The sequence below is a fragment of the Lepidochelys kempii genome, chromosome 15, assembly GCF_965140285.1.
Source record: "Lepidochelys kempii isolate rLepKem1 chromosome 15, rLepKem1.hap1, whole genome shotgun sequence".
NCBI classification, from domain to species: Eukaryota; Metazoa; Chordata; order Testudines; family Cheloniidae; genus Lepidochelys; species Lepidochelys kempii.
In genome coordinates this window covers 3,435,198-3,458,833 of record NC_136394.1, presented here as the reverse complement: position 1 = coordinate 3,458,833, position 23,636 = coordinate 3,435,198, and the positions used below count along the sequence as shown (strand labels likewise).

The following is a 23,636-nucleotide window of genomic DNA, read 5'->3' as shown; positions in this document are numbered from 1 at the left end:
ATCTTTAAAAAAGGGAAGAAGGAGGATCCAGGGAACTACAGGCCAGTCAGCCTCACCTCAGTCCCTGGAAAAATCATGGAGCAGGTCCTCAAAGAATCAATCCTGAAGCACTTGCATGAGAGGAAAGTGATCAGGAACAGCCAGCATGGATTCACCAAGGGAAGGTCATGCCTGACTAATCTAATTGCCTTTTATGATGAGATTACTGGTTCTGTGGATGAAGGGAAAGCAGTGGATGTATTGTTTCTTGACTTTAGCAAAGCTTTTGACACGGTCTCCCACAGTATTCTTGTCAGCAAGTTAAGGAAGTATGGGCTGGATGAATGCACTATAAGGTGGGTAGAAAGCTGGCTAGATTGTCGGGCTCAACGGGTAGTGATCAATGGCTCCATGTCTAGTTGGCAGCCGGTACCAAGTGGAGTGCCCCAAGGGTCGGTCCTGGGGCCGGTTTTGTTCAATATCTTCATAAATGATCTGGAGGATGGTGTGGATTGCACTCTCAGCAAATTTGCGGATGATACTAAACTGGGAGGAGTGGTAGATACGCTGGAGGGGAGGAATAGGATACAGAAGGACCTAGACAAATTGGAGGATTGGGCCAAAAGAAATCTGATGAGGTTCAATAAGGATAAGTGCAGGGTCCTGCACTTAGGATGGAAGAATCCAATGCACCGCTACAGACTACAGACTAGGGACCGCTACAGACTAGGGACCGAATGGCTAGGCAGCCGTTCTGCGGAAAAGGACCTAGGGGTGACAGTGGATGAGAAGCTGGATATGAGTCAGCAGTGTGCCCTTGTTGCCAAGAAGGCCAATGGCATTTTGGGATGTATAAGTAGGGGCATAGCGAGCAGATCGAGGGACGTGATCGTTCCCCTCTATTCAACATTGGTGAGGCCTCATCTGGAGTACTGTGTCCAGTTTTGGGCCCCACACTTCAAGAAGGATGTGGATAAATTGGAGAGAGTCCAGCGAAGGGCAACAAAAATGATTAGGGGTCTAGAACACATGACTTATGAGGAGAGGCTGAGGGAGCTGGGATTGTTTAGCCTGCAGAAGAGAAGAATGAGGGGGGATTTGATAGCTGCTTTCAACTACCTGAAAGGGGGTTCCAAAGAGGACGGAGCTCGACTGTTCTCAATGGTAGCAGATGACAGAACGAGGAGTAATGGTCTCAAGTTGCAGTGGGGGAGGTTTAGATTGGATATTAGGAAAAACTTTTTCACTAAGAGGGTGGTGAAACACTGGAATGCGTTACCTAGGGAGGTGGTAGAATCTCCTTCCTTAGAGGTTTTTAAGGTCAGGCTTGACAAAGCCCTGGCTGGGATGATTTAACTGGGAATTGGTCCTGCTTCGAGCAGGGGGTTGGACTAGATGACCTTCAGGGGTCCCTTCCAACCCTGATATTCTATGATTCTATGATTCTATGCAGCAGTCGGGTGGCCTCGGCTGCTGAGATCCGGGTCCCTGCCCCTCTCACTTCCCCACTGTGCAGAGGAAGCAGATGGGGCTGTGCTGACGGCCCAGGTCAGGAGGAGTCTGTCTGGCAGGCGTCAGGCCTCATGGGGTGCAGCCTTGACTCCCTGAGTGCCGAGTTCCTGCTGGCCTCCCCCGCAGAGGAGGGTAACTATCAGCTGGTGGCTGCTGCAGCTGTGCAGTGGGGGAGAAAGACGGGCAGGGAGCCTGGCCCCGGCAGCTGAGACCACCTGCACAGAACCCAGTCCACTTCCCCCGCTGGACAGAGCCCACTGCTGTCTCTGGCCCTGCAGCACGACACCAGGCAGCAGGGAAGGGCAGGGTCACGAGGGTGCTCTGTCCGGCAGGGTGCCAGTACGCATGGGATGCAGCCTCCTGCTCCCCTCTGATGCAGGAGACTTTTCAGCTGCTCTGTTCTGTGTAAGACCTACAGCACTGAGAGCGCTGGGCTGCCACCACGAGCGACAGCAGGGAGAGATCAGAATTAAACTTGTGTAAAACAAGAAAAATAGGGGGGTGACAGTGAGTCATAGCGTCAGGATACACTGACACGTGGACAGCTGTTTATAATAACAGAGACTTAATAATTAACGAGGGTGGTTTTAGGTGGCTAGCAATGACAAGATGGCGATCACAAGCAGCCAGAGAAATCCAAAATGGAGGTCTGGGAGAGATTTGGCCAAGCCAGCAGACTGAGGTGAGACAAAGGAACCTCCAAAACCTGAAGGGGGGGTGGGGGGGTCAGTTAAGCATAACACTGGTTCTCAATCAGGTCCAGCGTCTAAGGCGCAGGTCTCCAATCAGGTCTAGCTTTGATTGACAGATCGTGGGCTTACACCTGATTGGCGAGAACAGGGGTGTAGCCACGGGTGGGCCACAGGGGTGTCGTGCTGCCGCAGTGGCCCAGCGCATGACTCGGGCACCTGAAACCCAGGTCGGCGCAGGGGCAGGGCTGGGGCCCCCTGACTCCACAGGCTGGGAGAAGGTGAGTCATCCCAGGCAGGGGCTGTGCCTCGTGGGGGCAGGTCTGGGTGCGGGGGGTGCTGGGGCCAGAGCCGGGCCGGGCGCCGAGGTGCATGACTGGGCTGGGCAAGGGCAGGGCACCAGAGACCAGGGCAGCTGCACGCAGTGCAGGACAGACGGGGATAGCAACGCTGGCAGGAAAGGGAGGCGTGGCCAGCCGGGCAGATGGATACTAAGCCGGGGTCAGGAGGAGTGGGCAGAGCTTGAGCCCTGGCCCTCTTTGCCACATGGACAGCCTGTGTGCCCCAGGCAGCCTCGTCTTCTGGTGCCGGCTGAGCAGTAAGGACTGGCTGGAGGGGCCCCCCGATCCCTCCTGTGCCCCAGCCAGCCCCATCCCTGCACCTCCAGCTCCAGGCTCTGTGACGTCCCTCATTTCTTCCGCCTCACCCATGTCGCACGCCCCCCTGGGTCCTGCCCCTTCCCCCAACTCCAGCCCCTGGCCTCTGCCTTCCCCCATCCAGCCCCCTCACCCCTGTTTTTCCTTCCTGCTTTGGATAAACTTTCTCTCTTCCCAAGATGGCGAGACTCAGGAAACCTGTGTCCCTGACTGGGTACCCTGCAAGCCTTTGCCTTTGGACTTTGCTCAACTGAAGGGGGCGGGGCGGGATCAGTGCATATTATCTCCCCTCTGCCCTAAGGAATGTGGGGAATTTTCAGCCCAAAGGGGGGAACCTCTTTTACCCCAGCAGCTACCCACACTAGAGCATGGTGGTGGGTCCTTGCCCCATGGATGTGCCCAGCTTGGCTGGTGAAGCCCTGTGTCTGGGAGTACCAGGGCTAGGAAGAGGGCATGGCGTCGGGGGAGAAGCTGAGCTAGCATGATCTGTTGGGGCCCACCCAAATTTCCACTCCTAGCTACGCCACTGGGTGGGAATGCTTGGGATTGTAAAAAATAACCAGGCAGAACAGGCCAAAATCTATCTACAAGGCAGAAAGCTGACAGGCTTGAGTGAGTGGGAGTGGAAGGCACTGGAGTGAACATGAGGAGCATCAGAAGCTGAAAAATAAGATTTGAAATCACTGAAGAATGAAGGCAGAAGCAGCAGCAGTGACAACATCAGTCCTGGCAGATCATAAGGACCTAGACAAAGCAGAGGGAAAGAGGACTGCGGGGAAGTAATCGCAACGACTCTCACCTAAAGCATAACGAGACTGTTTGAAGGAGTGTGTTTGAGATAATAAAGCTGGATAGCTGTGTGTGTATGTTTTAGTATGTATAGTCTTTAATGTTTAAGAACTTGCTGTCAGCATCCTATACGTGACTGGCCATCGCATACAGAATGTAACCACTTAAAGCTATTTTCCAGTTGTAGAATATTGCAAGTTTGGGTACTTCAATGTGTATCTGTGCTAATAGAGTTTATTATCTTGTAATATGTGTCTTAAATTGTAAGAATTTATGTTTTTGTTTCTCTAAATATGTTTTAGATTTACTGTATTAGGGTATGTTGTGTTAAATAAAGGTTATTTTTGTTTTCAAAGAATGACTTTCTGAGTGTGAATCCTTGGAGTGGAAGGCTGTATCCATGTCCTTCCAAGGGTCAACAGAGCTAGTCTAGTCCGGGGAGTCCTCCAAAAGTTGGAGAGAAACCCCCTGGTAAATCCACTAGGGTGGGCCACCCACTTTCACCAAAACCACACAAATTGAGGATTAAGCTGCAAATATAGGCAAGCCATTGTAGGGGTGTCTGGAGTCTGGTTTTGGGGGGGGAACACCCTCCTGACTTGGTGCTTCAGAGTAGCCCTGTCTGCTTCTCCTGAGAAAAATACCCAGGTCCTAAAAAAGTCAAAATTGGGTGGGGAGATCAATAAAAATCCAGATAGCGGCTTCCTCAAAACCTGGGAAATCTTTGGAGAAAATCAGTAACTACCAGAATTAAAGGGTCTTGGTTCTGCAGGAGCCCAGGCTAGATGATCACAATGGTTCCTTCTGGCCTTGGAATCCATGGCTCTACTACACTCAACCAGGTGTGTCAGATTTCGCCCTCCCTCAAACCAGGACCCACCCACTCCCCCTGCCCCCTGGGGAGCAGTTACCTCGAGCACCCTGGTGAGATTCTCCACTTCCTTCTGGAAGGAGGCGGCTTGATCCTGGAGGGCCCTGGCCTTCACCTGCTCCAAACTCTCTGCGAACTGAGAAGACAGGCATGAGAATGGGGAGCCTCTGCCTTTAGACACGAGACAAGGAGCCCTTGGGGCTCTTCCTCTCTGCCTGGAAGATCCTTTGATCCCAGGCAGTGCTTGATGGAGAACGACTGATTTCCTTGACATTACAATGCATTTAATGTACTGACAACACCACAGCTTCACCCTTAAATAGCTTTCCTCACGCATGCAGCTCAGAATGCGTTACCTGCCCCACTGTACAGGTGGGGAAACTGAGGCACAGAAAAGTGAGGGGACATGGCTATAGTCACAAACAGGTGCTCTGTCTAGGGCCTTGCTGCCTCCCCACTGCAAATGAAGCTAGGCTCCTGGCCAAAGGAGAACAAGTCAGAGAAAGAGGGGACCATTCAGCCAATTCGACGTCCAACATGTCACCCCCTACTCCAGTGACATGAGCTCATCTGCCACATCACACGACTCACACCACTGAGACACTGACACGTGGGGAGGGCCACGCAGCCACCTGTTCCTCCCAGCACTTTGCAGCTACTCCACATGGCACAAGCCAGCTTGCTGGAGGACATGCCAACAGCAGTCACCATGTCAGCTGCACACACACCTGGAGGGAACATGACACGAGTATGGGACTGCTTGATACAAACCTCCTGGAGCTCCTGCTGCTTCAGACATTGCAGCTCCTCCCTCTGCTGGGCCCACTCCAGCTCCTACAGGCACAGAAAACAGCAGCTAGCCACACTGCACACCCCGCAACCCAGCCAGCCCCCATGTTCCCGCCTGCCGATGCACAGAGCCCCATAACTGCACAGCCAGAGTCCACCGGGTTGTATGCACTGCTGGCAGGACTCCTTAGCCTCAGAGTCCTGGCTAGACTCCACTTCAGGTCATTACATTCCTCCCACCCAAGCTACTGCCCTGTCCCTTTACTGGATCCAGGGCTCTCTTTCACCTCCTGCCTTTAAACTGCTATGCAGCATGGCTGTGCCCTGGAAAACAGCAGCTGCATCCATTGCAGAGGTGGCTGCATTTCAGTGAAGGCTGAAAAGAGGGGATCTTGGCGAGTGCCGTTCTTTCTTGTGTGCCATCAATACAGTTGCTACTGAGTTCCAGTCGGCTACCCTGGAGTAAACCCACGGAAAGCAATGGGGCTGACCAGGTGTCAGCAGGGGCCTAGCTGAAAGATTATGGGGCTACACAGGTGTTTTGCAGGCCCATCATCAGTGACCTGTAGTGCAGGCGATGATGTGTGAGAAGAAAAGAGTCCAGCTCAATTTGCAGATCCCCAATTAATGTTGCAGGTTGGGCAGTGAGAAAAATAATCTGACTGGTAAACTGGGCATGTTTGATATAGAAATTATTGAAACAATAAACAAGGACATCTCATGATGCCTCTTATAGCCGTTTTCAGAGCTGTCCGATAAAACTACTGTCTCATCTCACTTCCCATCCTCCTTGAATTTGTGTACGTACCCAGATGCACGTACCCAATGCATCCAGACCCTCTTCTTCATTCTTATTGTTACAAGCATGAAGAAAATTCTCACCCACGAGTAACTGAAAGGTGTCATGTGATGCATCAGCCAGGTGATGTTTCTTGGAGACATTGAACGCTGACTAGACCAATCAGACCAGAGATGCAAATACTTTATCCTGGTACAGCAGCCAATCAGACTGCAAATGCCAAACTGTTCCTAAGTGACTTATCAGAAGTCAACAATAGGGGCTGTTGTTTTTCTGGGCCTTTTATAGCTCACGCACACATGGAGTTATTCCAGAATAGCTACAGCGCTTTTAATTCACCCCCCATTACTCCAAATTAGCTTTCCAGTGTAGACAAGTCATAAAATCATAGAAGATCAGGGTTGGAAGAGACCTCAGGAGGTCACCTAGTCCAATCCCCTGCTCAAAGCAGGACCAACCCCAACTAAATCATCCCAGCCAGGGCTTTGTCAAGCTGGGCCTTAAAAACCTCTAAGGAAGGAGATTCCACCACCTCCCTAGGTAACCCATTCCAGTGCTTCACCACCCTGCTAGTGAAAAAGTTTTTCCTAATATCCAACCTAGACCTCCCCACTGCAACTTGAAACTATTGTTTCTTGTTCTGTCATCTGCCACCACTGAGAACAGCTGAGCTCCATCCTCTTTGGAACCCCCCTTCAGGTAGTTGAAGGCTGCTATCAAACCCCCCCTCACTCTGCTCTTCTGCAGACTAAACAAACCCAGTTCCCTCAGCCTCTCCTCATAAATCATGTGCCCCAGTCCCCTAATCATTTTTGTTGCCCTCTGCTGGACTCTCTCCAATTTGTCCACATCCCTTCTGTAGTGGGGGGGAGGAGGGGACAGGGCAAAACTGTCCCCCTCCTGGTAACCACTGACTGACAGGAAGGCAAGTTTAATATTTATTTCTCTCAGGCTGAAGCCAACTCCCCATCCTCCACTTTTGGCCCAAACACAGGGGATGGGTGCGTTGCATGCTGGTGATCTCTGCAGGGGGCCAGGAATCCCGAGGCTGCCAGTGTCCCCATTCTGCAGGGTCAACAGCCACTGGAACTGCATAGTAGGGAATCCAATGGCCCAGACTGCCCCAAAGCCCCCTGCCGGTGGCCACAGAGCAGCCTGGAGTAGCTGGGCCACATACTTGGTGCAAAGACCCCCGGATGTTCCCTTAAATTCCAAACAGAGCAGCTCCACTCCCTGACATGGGGCAGGATCTGCACCTTTATGAATAAAAACCATTCAGCTAGGTAGGGGGCGAAAAACAATGAATGAGAAGAGCAAGGGATGAGGGAGCCCCCTGTTCATGCACAGAAAGCCCCCCGCCCAGCTCAGGCTGGACTGCTTATAGCTGGTACCTTCTCCTGCTGCATCTTCCCCAGCTGCCCGTCATGTTCGTCTCTCAGGTTCTCCATAGCACGTTGCTGCACTTCCTTCTCAGCCATCAGGGCACAGACGACCTCTCGCAGCCTCACCAGCTCTAGCTCCCTCTCCGACAGGATCTTCTCCAAGGCAGAGAGTCTCAGATCCTGCTCCCTCTCCCGCACTCGGAGGTCTCGGATCTGCCCACTCAGAGCTCCTGCCTGCTTCTGGAACAGAGAGCCCTGTGTAACCGTCACAAACTGGCAAGTGCACCAAGAGGCTCTGGGGGCCGCTGGTGTCCGCTGGTGTCGGTAGAAGCATGAAGCGGGAGTCAAAGCATCATTCAAACAAGGGGTGGAAGAGGCCAAACACAGCTGAGTTCATCTTCTGCATGTGCCAAGGCATGATTGTCCCCTCCAGTGCATTCCCTAGGGCAGCAGGTCCCCAACTGCTCCTGCATATCCTGCACAGAGCATCCGCCAGGGTACCTGGAGATCTGCCTAGTCACGTGGCGCTGGTTCCTTGTCTCCTCCTTTCCAGCTCATTCCTCAGGCACCCAGGACCCATTTGCAAGGAGGAAGAACCAGGCCAACTGCCTCAGCCAGAGGCCACAGCTACGTCCTGGGCACCAGGAACTACCAATGGGGCAGAGCTGCCAGTCCCCAGCAGGAGAGGAAAGGACACGGGGGCAGGAACAAGCACCCAAGCAGTACAGCAGGGGGCAGCAGGGGCCGAAGGGGAGAAGGAGGAATGGACCAGAGAGGTGGGAGGAGAGGAGACACGAAGAAGAGCAAAAGGAGACAATCCGCACAGCAGTTTTCATAAAGGACCAATCACTTGGTGCATTAGAGACAGTTAAAGATCCATCAGCACCTGCCTCTTACGGCTCCACTGCACCCTGGCTGCAGCTACTGTGACCAGTGGGACGTGAGGTGGGGTCCGGGCAATGCCCTATGAGAGGGAGGTGGGGTCCGAGCAATGCCCAATGAGAGGGAGGTGGGGTCCGGGCAATGCCCTATGGGAGGGGAGGTAGGGTCTGGGCAATGCCCAATGAGAGGGAGGTGGGGTCCGGGCAATGCCCTGTGGGAGGGGAAGTAGGGTCTGGGCAATGCCCAATGAGAGGGAGGTGGGGTCCGGGCAATGCCCAGTGAGAGGGAGGTGGGGTCCGGGCAATGCCCAGTGAGAGGGAGGTGGGGTCTGGGCAATGCCCTGTGGGAGGGGAGGTAGGGTCTGGGCAATGCCCAATGAGAGGGAGGTGGGGTCCGGGCAATGCCCTGTGGGAGGGGAAGTAGGGTCTGGGCAATGCCCAATGAGAGGGAGGTGGGGTCCGGGCAATGCCCAGTGAGAGGGAGGTGGGGTCCGGGCAATGCCCAGTGAGAGGGAGGTGGGGTCTGGGCAATGCCCTGTGGGAGGGGAGGTAGGGTCTGGGCAATGCCCAATGAGAGGGAGGTGGGGTCCGGGCAATGCCCTGTGGGAGGGCAGGTGAGGTCCGGGACACACTCTGTCTATTAAGGTGTGTTTCACATTATGGAAACATCGTCAGACCCCGGCTGCAGGGCTTTGAACTTCCGGTGTGACTTGCCCTAGCAATGGGGTTCTCATCTCTCCCATGGGGGGCTAGATACAACTCGCTGCTGGCAGAAGTCTCCCGGCAGCCAGCCTTCACCCTGTTATTCTTCATGCCCCCACAGTCTCACCACCCAGCTCCCACCAGGCCTGCACTGGGACCAGGGGCAGCCCCGGGTACCCATGTGTGTGCTTACATACACACCCCTCTCTATTGGAAGTGGGAGAGGGGTGTGGCATACAAAGGGGGACAGTTTCTTAAACCTACTGTCATAAACATACAGCTAAGGGTAGCCTAGAATTCCTCCTTACCTGTAATGGGCTAAGACGCTCAAATAGCCTGCTTGGCACCTGACCAACAGGATCAATGGGGAAAGAACATACTTTCAAATCTTGTGAGGGGGGAAGGTTTTGTTTGTGCTCTTTGTTTTGTGTGCGGGTTTTCTCTTGGGACTGAGAGGGGCCAGACAGAAATCCATCTTCTCCAACCCATCCTAATCCAAGTCTCCAGTATTGCAACCAGTCGAGGTAAGCCAGGCATGGCGGATTAGTTTATCTTTTGTTTTATGTGAATTTTCCCTGTGTTAAGAGGGAGGTTTGTTCCTGTTTTCTGTAACTTTAAGGTTTTGCCCAGAGGGGGATCCTTTGTGTTTTTAATTTGAATACCCTGTAAAGTATTTTCCCTCCTGATTTTACAGAGGTGATTTTTACCTTTCTTTCTTTTTAAATAAAGTCCTTCTTTTAAGAACCTGACTGATTTTTCCATTGTTCCAAGACCCAGGGGTTTGGGTCTTTGATCATTTTGTAACCAATTGGTTAGGATACTATTCTCAAGCCTCCCCAGGAAAGGGGGTGTAAGGGCTTGGGGGGATTGCTGGGGGAAGAGGAATTCCAAGTGGTCCTTTTCCCTGGTTCTTTGTTAAATCACTTGGTGGTGGCAGCGTTACTTAAACCCAAGGTACAAGGGAGAATTTGTGTCTTGGGGAAGTTTTAACCTAAGCTGGTAGAAATAAGCTTACGGGGTCTTTCATGCGGGTCCCTGTGTCTGTACGCTACAGTTCAGAGTGGGGAGTGAACCCGACACCTACCAAGCAAACTTCACACCTTCCATTGCCCCTGCGCCCCTTCCCCACCATGTGGAAACCACCTGATCTGAACCTGGGCTTCCCTCACCCTCTCCAGCTCCCTGAGCTGCAGTCTCAGTCGCGTGGTCTCCTCCTGCAGCTCCATCCCCTCGGCCGTCCTCTCCTCCAGCTTGTTCTGAGCTTGCTCCAGGCACTGCCGGCGAAGGAACGCAGGGGCATGAGGGCGGGCATGAGCGCGTCACACAGCTGCTGTTCAGACTGAGGGCGACCCCTGCTCACAGCGATGACAGTGTCCGGGTCGTTCCCACCAGAAGGGCTCGGGGTGGGGAGAGACACTGGGCTCTGCCATGAGACGCTGCCGCCAAGGGAACCCTCTCCTGTGTGGCTGGGGGACGAGAACTATTCACAGCTTGAGCTCTTTGGGGCAGGGACCCAGTGACCCAGTGACCCAGTGACCCAGTGGTCCTGGGCCGTGACTGGGGCTGCGAGGTCTGACTGCAATACAAACAATAAATCATATGGCTGGGAGGCCCTTCCAGCTGCTGAGGAAACAAACGGCACCTGGAGAATTACAGGCGCATCCCAGATCTCATTCTCAGCACACAGGATAGGGGAAGGACCCAGCCCGACATGGGGGTCCTTTGCTCTGCAGACACCTTCTGCTTCCAGTGGCGTCTGGGAGGCGGTGCCAGGCAGCAGTTCTTCAGAAGCAGCCGGGAGCCCCGGGGAGCTCACCTACCTCCTGCAGCTCCTCGATCCTGGCTCTGGCTGCCCGCTGCTCAGAGAACAAGCTGCCCTCCAGGTGACGCACTTGGGCCTTCAGCTCCTCCCGCTCGGCCGCTAGTGAGGAGACCTGGGAAATGAGCGGAGGATGGGATCGCCTGGCTCCTGTGTCCCGCAGCACTGCTTCCTGGCCATGGAAACCCAGCAGCGTGGCCTCCTGACTCTGCAATGAGAGGTCCCCTTATCCCTGCAGTGGGCCATGGGGTTTCCCCCTCCCCTCCCTACTCCATCTCTCTGCCCCTCTTGCCTTTGCCTCCTGTTCCCCCTCCCACCTGCAATGTGGACACTGCTCCTGCAATCCCCCATGGGAACCATCTGACCCACAGGCCACCCTGGGACCCCCACCCTCACCTCGGCCTGGAAGGCCCCCAGCTGGGTGCTGTGCAGGGTGGAGCACCGCCATCTCAGCGTACTCAGCGCCTTCTCCCGCTCCGGCAGCTCCCGCAAGCGCGAGTCCCCTCTGTGTTGCAGCAGCAGCGTGCCCGCCCTGTGGGAAGAAGGGACCGACACCCTCCGAGAGGCAGCACGGGTCTAGACCGGGCAGCTGGCTGAGGGTCTAGAGGGAGGTGCAGCCTGCAGAGGCAACTGGCCCCAGCATGCACTGCTCCCTCTGGGTCGATGCAAGGGCTGCTGAGATCACAAGGGAGCTTAGTCTATGGGCCATCTGGCCTCCATGTGCCACAGGATGGCTGCCATCTGCTCCAGTGAGCGCCAGCCAGAGGTGGCCCCCAGGCTCGCCCAGCACACTGCATTACAGCCCTCCGCTGAGCAGAGTGCCTGTGTCATTAACTGGCTAGGAGCGAGTTCTAGCCTGCTCCTGCTCCCACTGATCTCGATAGGCATTTTGCTATTGGCTTCAGGGAGAGCAGGCCCATATTTGCAAGACGACTCCCCCACCCTCCATCCAGCATTGGCCTGCCAAGGTCCCTGTGTGTCCAACCTCACCCCAGATACCTGGCTGCATCTGCTTTGCTCCGAGTCTCCTTCCGGCAGGACTCCAGCGTCTCCACCCCCTTCTGGCTCCTCTCCAGGGCCCCACGCAGCGACTCCAGTTCCTGGACCGCACGCTGGCAGCAGAGGGGAGGAAAGGTGTCAGGAAAGGCACGTGTCCATCTACCTGCCCTGCCACCCAGGCCCTTCACCTCGCCACAGGCTGAACCCACTGCTGCACCCCACAGGCCCAGGTGCCAAATGGGAGCGGAGTCCAGGCGGGACGGGTCTCCCCCAGACAGAGACACACACGACCGTTGCTCATGAGTAACGTGAGCATGGAGTGGACCTCTCCCTTCCCCTGGCAACCCAACAGCAGTGCTCAGACGGGACTCTCTTGCTGACAGATCCAAATACTTGGGGTCCTTCAGCAAGAACTTTGCCAGGATGAGCCTAGGGCTCTGTAGCTTCCTGCCTTGGTCTGACAGGGCCAACATGACAGATCCTCCCTGCAGGCCCCAAGCAGGTGCTGTGGGGAGGAGCTGGAGCCCAGCAGCCCCCTCCACTAAGAAGCAAGAACACAGGCCAGGGTGAGGCCGGGCTGCCCACACCTGGGAACGCCCCACCAGCCTGGCTAGATTATACAGGAAACGAGCTCGCCCTGTCTGGGGCCCATCACCATGGTATGTGGGCATGACAGATCCCATGTAAGGCCAGGTTTACACTTCAAAGTTTTGCCAGCCCAGCTACGTCACTTAGGATGGGAGTTTTTTATGCCATAGCTGTGCTGACAAAAGCCCCGGTGTAGGCACGATTCTACCAGCAAAAAAGGGCTTTTGCCAGGACAGCTCCTTCGCTCACTGAATGGGAATAAGCTAGACCCGCAAAGGCCCTTTTTCTCCAGTATGAGCCGCGTCTCCAGTGGGAGGGTTTGCCAGTACAGCTAGTACCACTATAGCTAGACTGGCAAAACTCTTAAGTGTGGATTAGACCCAAGCCCCTGGCAAGTCCCGGCCAGACGCTTTCTCCAAATCCCATGTGTCCCAAGGCCTCTCTCCCAATGCTAGAAACTGTCCCAGGACAAACAATGTGCAAACACAATAGGAGCCCCAAGAAGCATGTGGTCTAGGGCTGAGTTTAGCAGGAGACCAGCAGAAGACCGCAGGTCCATCCATGATTCAGGCTGCTCCATATTGGGAGCCAGTTCTCCCACCCACACTCCAAGCCTCCCTTATCCTCCCTCCATGGCTGGAGCTGTGGGGTGCTGATCCCGTCTCCGTGCCGGCCCCTTGGCTCCCATCAGTAACTCTAATCTCACCAGCAACCCCCTGCCTTCCCCTAGCAGCAGCCACTGTCTCTGGACACGAAGTGCATGTGAACAAGGGAGTGACCCAATGGCTCTGATGGATCTCTGCAGGCAGCTGGCTTGCAGCAGAGTGCGATGTCTCTGCCCTGGCGCCTCCCTGCTGGATGGGGCTGCTGACACCAGGCTGCTGGGAAAATACCTTTTTCTGACCCAGGATGTCACTCAGGGACAAGTCAGCCTCATGCAGCTGGGATTTCCTCTGCAACAGCCTCTCCTCTTCAGCGCCCAGGTCCTGTGCAATGAATCAAACGCACGGCTCACTGTCTTTGACTACCCTAGCAGCACTTCCCAGCTCTTTTCTGGAGCCCCTTCCAGCAGCTGACACAACCGGCCTCAGCCACCCCAAACAGCTTCTCTTATGCAAATAGCAGACAGGGCCTCTTCCCAGACTTCCCACGTTGCTGTCCAATCGAGCTTTGTGTTTGCTGTTGTGCATGTGCATTGAAGTGCAGTCATGACCATGTGCAAGGGGACAGAAGCCAGCTTGTACGGGCAAATGGAGGCTACTTATCTGTAACTGGGAGTTCTCTGAGACTTGTGGTCCCTGTCTGTATTCCACAGGGGTGCCCATGCTCACCATGCACCCGAGTCTGGAAACTCCAACAAACAGCGTCCGTTGGCCAGCACACGGGCAGTAGTTTTCCTCATGCTCCAGACTGGGGCATAAGAGGCAGTGTGGGCTGATACCTTTCCATAGAATCACAGACTTTAAGTCAGAAGGGACCATTATGATCATCTAGTCTGACCCCCTGCACATCTCAGGCCACAGAATCTCACCCACCCACTCCTGTAACAAACCCCTAGCCTATGTCTGAGCTATTGAAGTCCTCAAATTGTGGTTTAAAGACTTTAAGATGCAGAGAACCGTAACCCTCTCCAGTTCCTCTTCGTACCACAAATCCAGCAGGATCTGAAGCAGAGGGGATGGAGGGCGGACAGTAGAATACAGACAGGGACCACACACCTTGAAGAACACCCAGCTACAGGGAAGTAACTTCCCTCTTCTTCAAGTGCTGGTCCCTATGTGTATTCCATACATGGGTGATTGACAAGCAGTATTCAGACTGGAGGCGGGTGCAAGGGTGCCAGCAAGAAAGATGCTTAAAGTACTACAGGTCCCACTGCTGCATCCACAGCAGAGGCCTGAACTAGCACTTAACGTTTTGTGAATGTGCGAATGGAGCTCCAGGTAGCTGCTCTGCACGATGGTACTTCCTGCAGCGACGCTGTGGAGGCAGCTTGTGCTCTCCTGGAGTGTGCCCTTACCTCATCAGGTGGATGGATATGTGCTAACTGGTAGCACCCAGAGATCCATCTGGAGATTCTCAGAGAGGATATCACTTCTCCTCGCAACCTTTCTGCTATAGCCTAGGTGATCTGCTGATAGATTTGGTCCTCTGCAGGTAGAATGCTAAGGTGTGTCTGAGTCAAGGGAACGAAGCTTCTTCTCCTCAGCAGAGGGATGGGGTTTCAGGAAGAAAACAGTTAAGTGGATAATGTGGTTGACATGGCATTCAGAAATAACCTTGGGGAGGAAGCTAGGATGTAGACAGAGAGAGATTTTTTTCCTGGTGGCAGTGTGCTGGGTCTGTCATGAGGGCTCCCCTCTTGCTCAGCCTTCTGGCTGAGGTAATAGCTACGAAGTATGCAACTTTCATGGACAGGTGGGCCATGGAGCATGTTGCCAAGGATTCAAATGGTGGCCCGATGAGTGCTGGCAGGCCGCGATTGAGGTCCCATTGAGGGGTAGGTTTGATGATTGGCAGAAAGATCCTAACTAGGCTTTTCATGGATGTCACTGCTGTAGGGTGAGTAAAGATGGAATATCCACCTTCCGGCAGGAGGCAGGCACTGATTGCTGCAAGATGGACCTGCAGCAAGCCAACGGAAAGACCTGAGCTCTTCAAAACAGGAGGTGATCTAAAACAACTGGGATCCTTGCCGAATTTGGAGGCAGCACCTTATTCTGAGCCCATGTAGAAAATTGTCTCCATTTAGCTAAGTAACAGGAGCTAGTTGAGTCTTTCCTATGTTGAATAAGAATAGCTTGGATGGGTGCCGAGCAAGAGTGTTCTAGTTCTGATCCCCAGCCAAACACCAGGCCAGGAGGTAGACGGGGTCTCGATTGGGTGTCTGATTCTGCCCCCTTGCTGAGGAAGGTGATCCAGGAAGGGGCAGATCTTGACAGGAGGATGGATCGACATCCTCAGGAGCTCCGGAAACCAAAATTGTCTGGTCCAGATGGGTGCTAGGAGAATGTCCCCGGCCCTGTCCTGACGGATCTCGCAAGCCCTGTGGGAACAGGCGAAAGGCACACCTGGGATTGTATGTCCATGGCAATGGAGATCATCGCCCTGAGACCCACAGCTCCTGTTGAGCAGGACAAGGGAAGCCTGATCATTTGGGATGCGAAGAGATCCCATTGAGGTGTTCCCCACCGAGTGAGTATCTCGCTCAGGGAACAGCTGTGCATCTCCCAGTCGTGATCCACAGAGAAGTGTCTGCCCAGGTTGTCTGCTAAAGAGTTTTGGGCACCCAGAAGGTACGTGGCTTGGATAGTGATGTGGTTTCTGATGCACTTGTTCCAAAGCCTGACTGCTTCTAGGCAAGGGCGGGGGGAGATCTTGCTCCGCCCTGTCTGCTTATGCAAAAGACCATGGTGATATTGTCTGACATCACATGGACATGAAAAGATTGAATGAGCAGGAGAAGAGCCCTTCTTGCCAGGCGGTGTGCCCACAGTTGCAGTGGATCAATGTGCTGCCTGCCTCCCTGTGGTTCCAGAGACCCTGTTCAAGTGAGCTCCATGATGGCAGCACTGGGGGCAGAGTGACGAAGGGGACGCCAACTCTAGCTCAATCCGGGTTCGACTGCCTGGTAAAAGAGGCAATGGCCATGGCAGGCACAGTAACTCTGGTGTTGATGCAATCCCTGTCTGGTGAGTAGACAGACAGGAGCCCAGCTTGTAGGCAGTCTAGATGAAGCCTGGTGAATGGTGTCATGTGGCTTAGAAGACAAAGGCACATCCTGACCACAGTCAGATTGCTCATTAGCTACCATCTGTCCATGGGGAGTAAAGCTCTTGCTGCAAGGAGCCCAGTGTTACCACGATCAAGTTTATCATCTGTGTGGGTGTTAAAAGGGACTGTTCTTTGTTTACGTTTGCTATCAGGGCAAAGCCAAGACACACACCTCATGACTATGCTAGGGGCTAAGCCTCTTGATGCAGTATCTACTACGTCCACCACAGCATGAAGAGAAGTCTTAGCCCTGGTCTCCACTATGAGTTTAGGTCAGATTTAGCAGTGTTAGATTGGTTTAGCCCTGTACCTGTTCACACTATGAAGCCATTTTTTCCAACTTTAAGGGCTCTTAAAACCGGTTTCTGTACTCCACCCCAACGAGTGGATTAGCGCTGAAATTGACCTCGCTGGGTCGAATTTGGGTTAGTGTGGACGCAATTCGACGGTATTGGCCTCCGGGAGCTATCCCAGAGTGCTCCACTGTGACTGCTCTGGACAGCACTCTCAACTCAGATGCACTGGCCAGGTAGACAGGAAAAGCCCCGCGAACTTTTGAATTTCATTTCCTGATTGGCCAGTGTGATGAGCTCATCAGCAGAGGTGACCGTGCAGAGCTCTTCAGCACAGGTGACCATGGAGTCCCAGAATCGCAAAAGAGCCCCAGCATGGACCGAATGGGAGGTACTGGTTCTGATCGCTGTATGGGGAGACGAATATGTGCTATCAGAACTCCGTTCCAAAAGACAAAATGCCAAAATATATGAAAAAATCTCCAAGGGCATGAAGGACAGAGGCTATAACAGGGACCCATAGCAGTGCCACATGAAACTTAAGGAGCTCAGGCAAGCCTACCAAGAACCAGAGAGGCAAACGGCCGCTCTGGGTCAGAGCCCCAGACATGCTGCTTCTACGATGAGCTGCATGCCATTCTAGGAGCAGCCCCTACAACTACCGCAGCCCTGTGCGTGGACTCTGTCAATGGACTCTCACTCAACAGGGATGCGGATTTTGGGGACGAGGAGGAGGAGGAGGAGGTTGAAGCACAGCAAGCAAGCAAGCGGAGAAACCGTTTTCCCTGACAGCCAGGAACTGTACCCTGTACCCTGGATCTAGTACCCTCCCAACCCACCGAAGGTGGTCTCCCGGACCTAGAAGGTGGAGAAGGGACCTCTGGTGAGTGTACCTTTGTAAATATAATACACAGTTTAAAAGCAAGCGTGATTAATGATTAATTTGCCCTGAAGACTTGGGATGCATTCACGGCCAGTACAGCTACTGGAAAAGTCTATTAATGTGTATGGAGATGGAGCAGAAATCCTCCAGGGACATCTCAATGAAGCTCTCCTGGATGTACTCCCAAAGCCTTTGCAAAAGGTTTCTGGGGAGGGCAGCTTTATTCCGTCCTCTATGGTAGGACACTGTACCACGGCAGGCCAGCAGCACATAGTCTGGAATCACTGCATAACAAAGCATGGCAGCGTATGGTCCCAGTGTTTGCTGGCATTCAAGCAATATCCGTTCTTTATCTCTCTGTGTTATCCTCAGGAGAGTGATATCATTCATGGTCACCTGGCTGAAATAGGGGAATTTTATTAGGGGGACATTCAGAGGTGGCCGTTCCTGCTGGGCTGTTTGCCTGTGGCTGAACAGAAATCAACCCCGCTGTTAGCCACGTGGTGGGGGAGGGGTGAAGCGATCAGTGCAGAGAATTGGGTGCGTGTGGGGGGGTGTGGGGGTTAGTTGGGTTTGTGCTGCATGTTAACCTGAAAATCGCAGCCCCTCCTTTTAAATGGCCAACCCAATGGGTGCTTGTTATGGGAAATGAGGGTGCTGCTGTTTGAAACCATTCCCACACATTAGGAAGGTTAAAGAAGCCAAAAAGACTGTGACTTACCATGGCTACCTGCAAGCCGAATTCTGTTGCCCGCCGGCCCTGTGTGTGTGATCTCTCACACCATACTGGCAGGCCCTCGATATAAGAGGCAAAATGCAACCTTGTAAAGAAAGCACACGTGCTATGTAATGTTAACAGCTTGGCTCACCGTGAAAGAGTCTACTCATTGTTCTCTAAAATGTCTCTTTTTAAAGACTAATCTCCCTTTTTTCCCTCCCGCAGCTGCAAATGTTTCAACACTTCCCCTATCCATCTCCGTCCCAGAGGCTATCAAAGATTAGAAGCCGAAAAAAACCGCACTCGTGATTAAATGTTCTCTGAGCTCATGCAGGCCTCCAATGCTGAAAGAGCCCAGCACAATGCATTGAGAGAGACAATGTCAGAGTCCAGGAAAGCACAAAATGAACGCGAGGACAAGAGGGACAAGCGAGAGGAGAGGAGGGACGAGTGAGAGGAGAGGTGGCGTCAGCGTGATGAGAGGAGGCAAGATGCAATGCTGAGGCTACTGGAGGATCAAACTGATATGCTCCGGCGTATGGTTGAGGTGCAGGAAAGGCAACAGGAGCACAGACTGCCGCTGCAGCCCCTCTGTAACCAATCACCATCCTCCCCAAGTTCCATAGTCTCCTCACCCAGATGCCCACGAACGCGGTGGGGGGGGCCTCTGGGTATCCAACCACTCCACCCCAGAGGACTGCCCAAGCAACAGAAAGCTGGCATTCAATAAGTTTTGAAGTGCAGTGTGGCCTTGTCCTTCCATCCTCCCCTCCTCCCCCACCCCACCCAGTGCTTCCCTCCTTCCCCACCCCTCCCGGGCTACCTTGGCAGTTATCCCTCCATTTGTGTGATGAATTAATAAAGAATGCACAAATTTGAAACAACAATGACTTTATTGCCTCTGCCAGCAGTGATCAAAGGGGGGAAGGGAGGGCGGCGGGCTTACAGAGAAGTAAAGTGAACCAAGGGGGCGGGTTTTCATCAAGAAAAAAACAAAACTTTCACACCGTAGCCTGGCCAGTCATGAAACTGGTTTTCAAAGCTTCTCTGATGCGCAGCGCGCCCTGCTGTGCTCTTCTAACCACCCTGGTGTCTGGCTGCGTGTAATCAGCAGCAAGGCAATTTGCCTCAACCTCCCACCTCACCATAAACGTCTCCCCCTTACTCTCACAGAGATTGTGGAGCACACAGAAAGCAGTAATAACAATGGGAATATTGGTTTCGCTGAGGTCTAACTGAGTCAGTAAACTGCGCCAGCGCGCTTTTAAACATCCAAATGCACATTCTACCACCATTCTGCACTTGCTCAGCCTATAGTTGAACAGCTCCTGACTACTGTCCAGGGTGCATGTGTACGGCTTCATGAGCTATGGCATTAAGGGGTAAGCTGGGTCCCCAAGGATAACTACAGACATTTCAACATCCCCAACGGTTATTTTCTGATCTGGAAAGTAAGTCCCTTGCTGCAGCCGTTCCCACAGACCAGAGTTCCTAAAGATGCGAGCGTCATGTACCTTTCCTGGCCATCCCACGTTGATGCTGGTGAAACGTCCCTTGTGATCCACCAGTGCTTGCAGCACCATTGAAAAGTACCCCTTTTGGTTTATGTACTGGCTGCCTTGGTGGTTCGGTCCCAAGATAGGGATATGCGTTCCATCTATCGCCCCACCACAGTTAGGGGAATCCCATTGCAGCAAAGCCATCCACTATGACCTGCACATTTCCCAGAGTCACTACCCTTGATAGCAGCAGCTCAGTGATTGCTTTGGCTACTTGCATCACAGCAGCCCCCACAGTAGATTTGCCCACTCCAAATTGATTCCCAACTGACCCGTAGCTGTCTGGTGTTGCACGCTTCCAGAGGGCTATCGCCACTCGCCTGTGAACTGTGAGGGCTGCTCTCATCTTGGTATTCTGGCACTTTGGGGCAGGGGAAAGCAAGTCACAAAGTTCCATGAAAGTGCCCTTATGCATACGAAAGTTTCGCAACCATTGGGAATCGTCCCAGACCTGCAACACTATGCGGTCCCACCAGTCTGTGCTTGTTTCCCGGGCCCAGAATCGGCGTTCCACGGCATGAGCCTGCCCCATTGCCACCAGGATGGCCAAACTGCCAGGGCCCGTACTTTGAGAGAAGCCTGTGTCCATGTCCCTCATCACTCTCCTCACTGCGCTGCCGTCGCCTCCTCGCCTGCTTTTGCAGGTTCTGGTTCTGCATATACTGCATGATAATGAGCATGGTGTTTAGAGTGGTCACAACTGCCACGGTGATCTGAGCGGGCTCCATGCTTGCTGTGGTATGGCGTGAGCAGGAAAGCAGAGTGGCAGCGGAAGCGGTGGGTGGATGACGATGCTGACAGCAATATGGCACCCGCACAGAAAAAGGCACAAAACGATTGTCAGCCGTTGCTTTCACGAAGGGAGGGAGGGGTAGGCTGGCAGCAGATGGTGCTGTTGGCTGGGAGAGCTATCCCTTTGCCAATATTCCAGGCAGGACTGAATCTCCATTAGACAAAATTTAAAGAAGAGAATGACCTGAGTCATTCCCATTTATGTGCAGGCACCCCTGACAGACTTTACTGAGGTCTGCCAGGAGCACTCATGTCCGACCAGGCGCCCCGACTGACCTGACCAAGGCCAGCCAGAGCACCCAGGACACGACGAGGATGGCTACCAGTCGTACTGCACTGTCTGCTGCCAAAAGGGAATGAGCTGCTGCTGTGTAGCAATGCAGTCCCACATCTGCCAGCACCCAGGAGATGTACGGTGACGGTGAGCTGAGTGGGCTCCATGCTTGCCGTGGTATGGCTTCTGCACGGGTAATCTATGAAAAAAGGCGTGAAACGATTGTCTGCTGTTGCTTTCACGGAGGGAGGGAGGGAATGGGGGCCTGATGACATATACCCAGAACCATCTGCGACAATGTTTTTTGCCCCATCAGGCATTGGGATCTCACCCCAGAATTCCACTGGGTGGCGGAGACTGCGGGAACTGTGGGATAGCTACCCATAGTGCAACGCTCCAGAAGTCGACGCTAGCCTCAGTACTGTGGACTCACTCCGCCGACTTAATGGTCTTAATGGGCTTAAGTGGGGACACACACAATCGACTGTATAAAATCGCTTTCTAAAAATTTGACTTCTATAAATTTGACCTAATTTCATAGTGTAGACATACCCATAGCCACTAACTTGCCCTCTTCTAAGGGAGGCTGAACCTGGGCTCTGTCATCAGAGGGAAGATTATCCTTAAACCTGGCCAGGCTGGAGTGATTGGTAAAATCCTATTCGCTAACAAGCCCCAGTTATTCCCTTAGCGAAGCAGAATTGCAGGGAAAGGACCTTTCTTCCCAACCAACCTCTTCAAGGCCTTATCAATGGGAGTGGGTTTGGGATGATGCAATTTTGCTCTCTTCACAGCTGCCTGTAGCACCAGAAAGCTGGGTGCTGGGTGAGAGGAAAGAAATTCAGCCCCTTTGGCAGAGACAAAACAGCCTCTCTCGGCCCTTTTAGGCATGGGGGCGCAAGAGGCAGGGTTATGCCACACCACTCTGGCTGGCTCCCTGATGGCCTCGTTAACCAGATGCGCCACCTTGCTCAGACCTGTAGGCTGCAGAATAGCCAGAAGCCAGTGCGGGAAGTCCTGGATCTCCTCTGGAGGTCATTGGCTATCCTCCGAAGCAGCTCCTGGTATTGCCTATGGTCGTCCGGCGGAGAGGGTGAGGATGGAGTGAGAGCTTCAGACAGAGATGAGGACAAGATTCCTGTCAGTACCTGCAAATCTGGGTCTCTGTCCTCCTCGTAGTCTGTCGGATCTGGTGAGTGCTGAGTAAGAGAGGTGTGGTAGGATTCATGGACGGATCCAGAGCGTCTCCCACAGGGGCTCCAGGGGCCCCAATATAGCCAAAAGGAGGGATCGACCAGGTGCGGGGACCCCACGGCATTGGGTACCAGTGGTCTCTGGAGAAGTCACATCAGGAAGGATGGGGCTCAGATCTCTTCAACCGTCTATCAGGGCTGAGATCTCTGTGACGAGATGACTGACCAGCCAGAGCGTCTGAGAACTGCTCTTCCTCCAGTGGTGGGGTGGATGGTACTGGAGGGTGCGTGCTCCTGCCTGGCAGCTGGAGAGGGGATGGCTCCAGTGACAGGTTTGTCCTCTGGCACAGCAATGTCTCTCAGAAGGACTGGGATGGTGAGGAGAGGAGACTGGGGATAAGGGAAGAAAATATCCTCTAGTGTAATGTAGGTGTACAGACAACCCGGTGGTCAGGGCCAACGGTTCCGACATGTCCCAGGAATCCGTAGCCGGGCAGGGTCTTTAGGAGGATGGGACAGCACGGAGGAAGAAGCAGGTCCAACACTTCTGGATGGAGCCAGCTGGTGTCAGTCCTTGTGTTTCGAAGCCGGAGCCACCGAAAGATCCTTCTTCTTGTGCACTGTACCCTCCAGCCTGGGGGTACTTCACAGACCTGGACCCATGGGATTTGCATGTGAAGGCCTGCCCAGCCTGGGCGGGCTCAGGAAGGGATCCCTTCTTTTACGGACAGATTTGGGGGGATCTGATCATGAGAGAGTCATCAGAGTGCCCCTTATGGTCATGGGAAGCCTGGGAAGAAGAGTCCTGGGCTTAGCAGCTGTAGACACTGTTCCTAAGCTCGTGCTCCGAGGGGCACTGCTCATCCGATGAGGCCGATGTACGGGGGGGTCTCCCTGGCCTGGATCAGAGTGACACCTCATAGCCTTCACTATACAGTATTTCTTTAAGCTCATGAACTTGGCAAGTTCGCAGTGGAAAAGAGTGACAGATGCTGCACTTTGCAGAATTTGTGTCTCACCCAACCAGCAGAGATCGCACTGATACTCATCACTCCCAGAGAAGGAGTGAGGGCAGGAGACACAATTCTTGAACCTAGAACCCTGGGTATAGTCCCAGGCTGCAGGGAGGAAGTCTCCAGTACAGGGGGAAAACTACCTACACTAACTATCCTAAAAACTCTAGCTACGCTAACATAAAAACTACAAACTATTTACAAATTGATTTACCAAGTATTAAGAATAAAAGCTGGAGACATCTGTGGACACAGGCATTCCAACTCAGGCCAAGTGGCAGCGAGAAGGAACTGGAGAGATGTCAGCTCGCATTGCCTCTTGTGCCCTCGGACTGGGCCACGCGGAGAACTACTATTGGACATGGCTTGTTAGAACTTCTGGACTCGGGCCCCCAGCACACAAACACACCCGTGTGGGATACACACACAGACCAGCTCTCAAAGAAGAATCTTAGTTCCAGCATTTCCCATCTTTGGAGGGCTGAATTCTGCAGCCTTGACCGTGTTCTTCCCATGCAGTTACTTTGGGTGGAACAACACTTAGCTCTGATATAACCCCAAAGGCTCCAGTGTTATAAAAGGGTGGGCAGCGTGTTATCCTCATTGTAAACTAAAGGGCAGTGGGGTTAAGTAACTTGCCCAAGGCCATGTGGGGAGGAAGTGTCAGGAGTGGGACTAGAAG

The 23,636-nt window shown here is 53.5% G+C and overlaps 1 protein-coding gene across 1 annotated transcript in view; it reads right to left on the bottom strand.

The window, feature by feature from the left end:
* Positions 1-23,636, bottom strand: part of LOC140898859 (uncharacterized) — a 65,487-nt gene that overhangs the window by 17,957 nt on the left and 23,894 nt on the right. The window contains exons 9-17 of the mRNA XM_078848966.1: positions 18,127-18,226; positions 13,349-13,441; positions 11,868-11,980; positions 11,265-11,400; positions 10,870-11,076; positions 10,219-10,323; positions 7,476-7,706; positions 5,268-5,330; positions 4,537-4,632 (exon numbers count right to left, since the gene is read on the bottom strand). Of these exons, the coding sequence (XP_078705092.1) occupies positions 4,537-4,632; positions 5,268-5,330; positions 7,476-7,706; positions 10,219-10,323; positions 10,870-11,076; positions 11,265-11,400; positions 11,868-11,980; positions 13,349-13,441; positions 18,127-18,226 (1,144 nt within the window). The remainder of the gene's footprint in view (positions 1-4,536; positions 4,633-5,267; positions 5,331-7,475; positions 7,707-10,218; positions 10,324-10,869; positions 11,077-11,264; positions 11,401-11,867; positions 11,981-13,348; positions 13,442-18,126; positions 18,227-23,636) is intronic.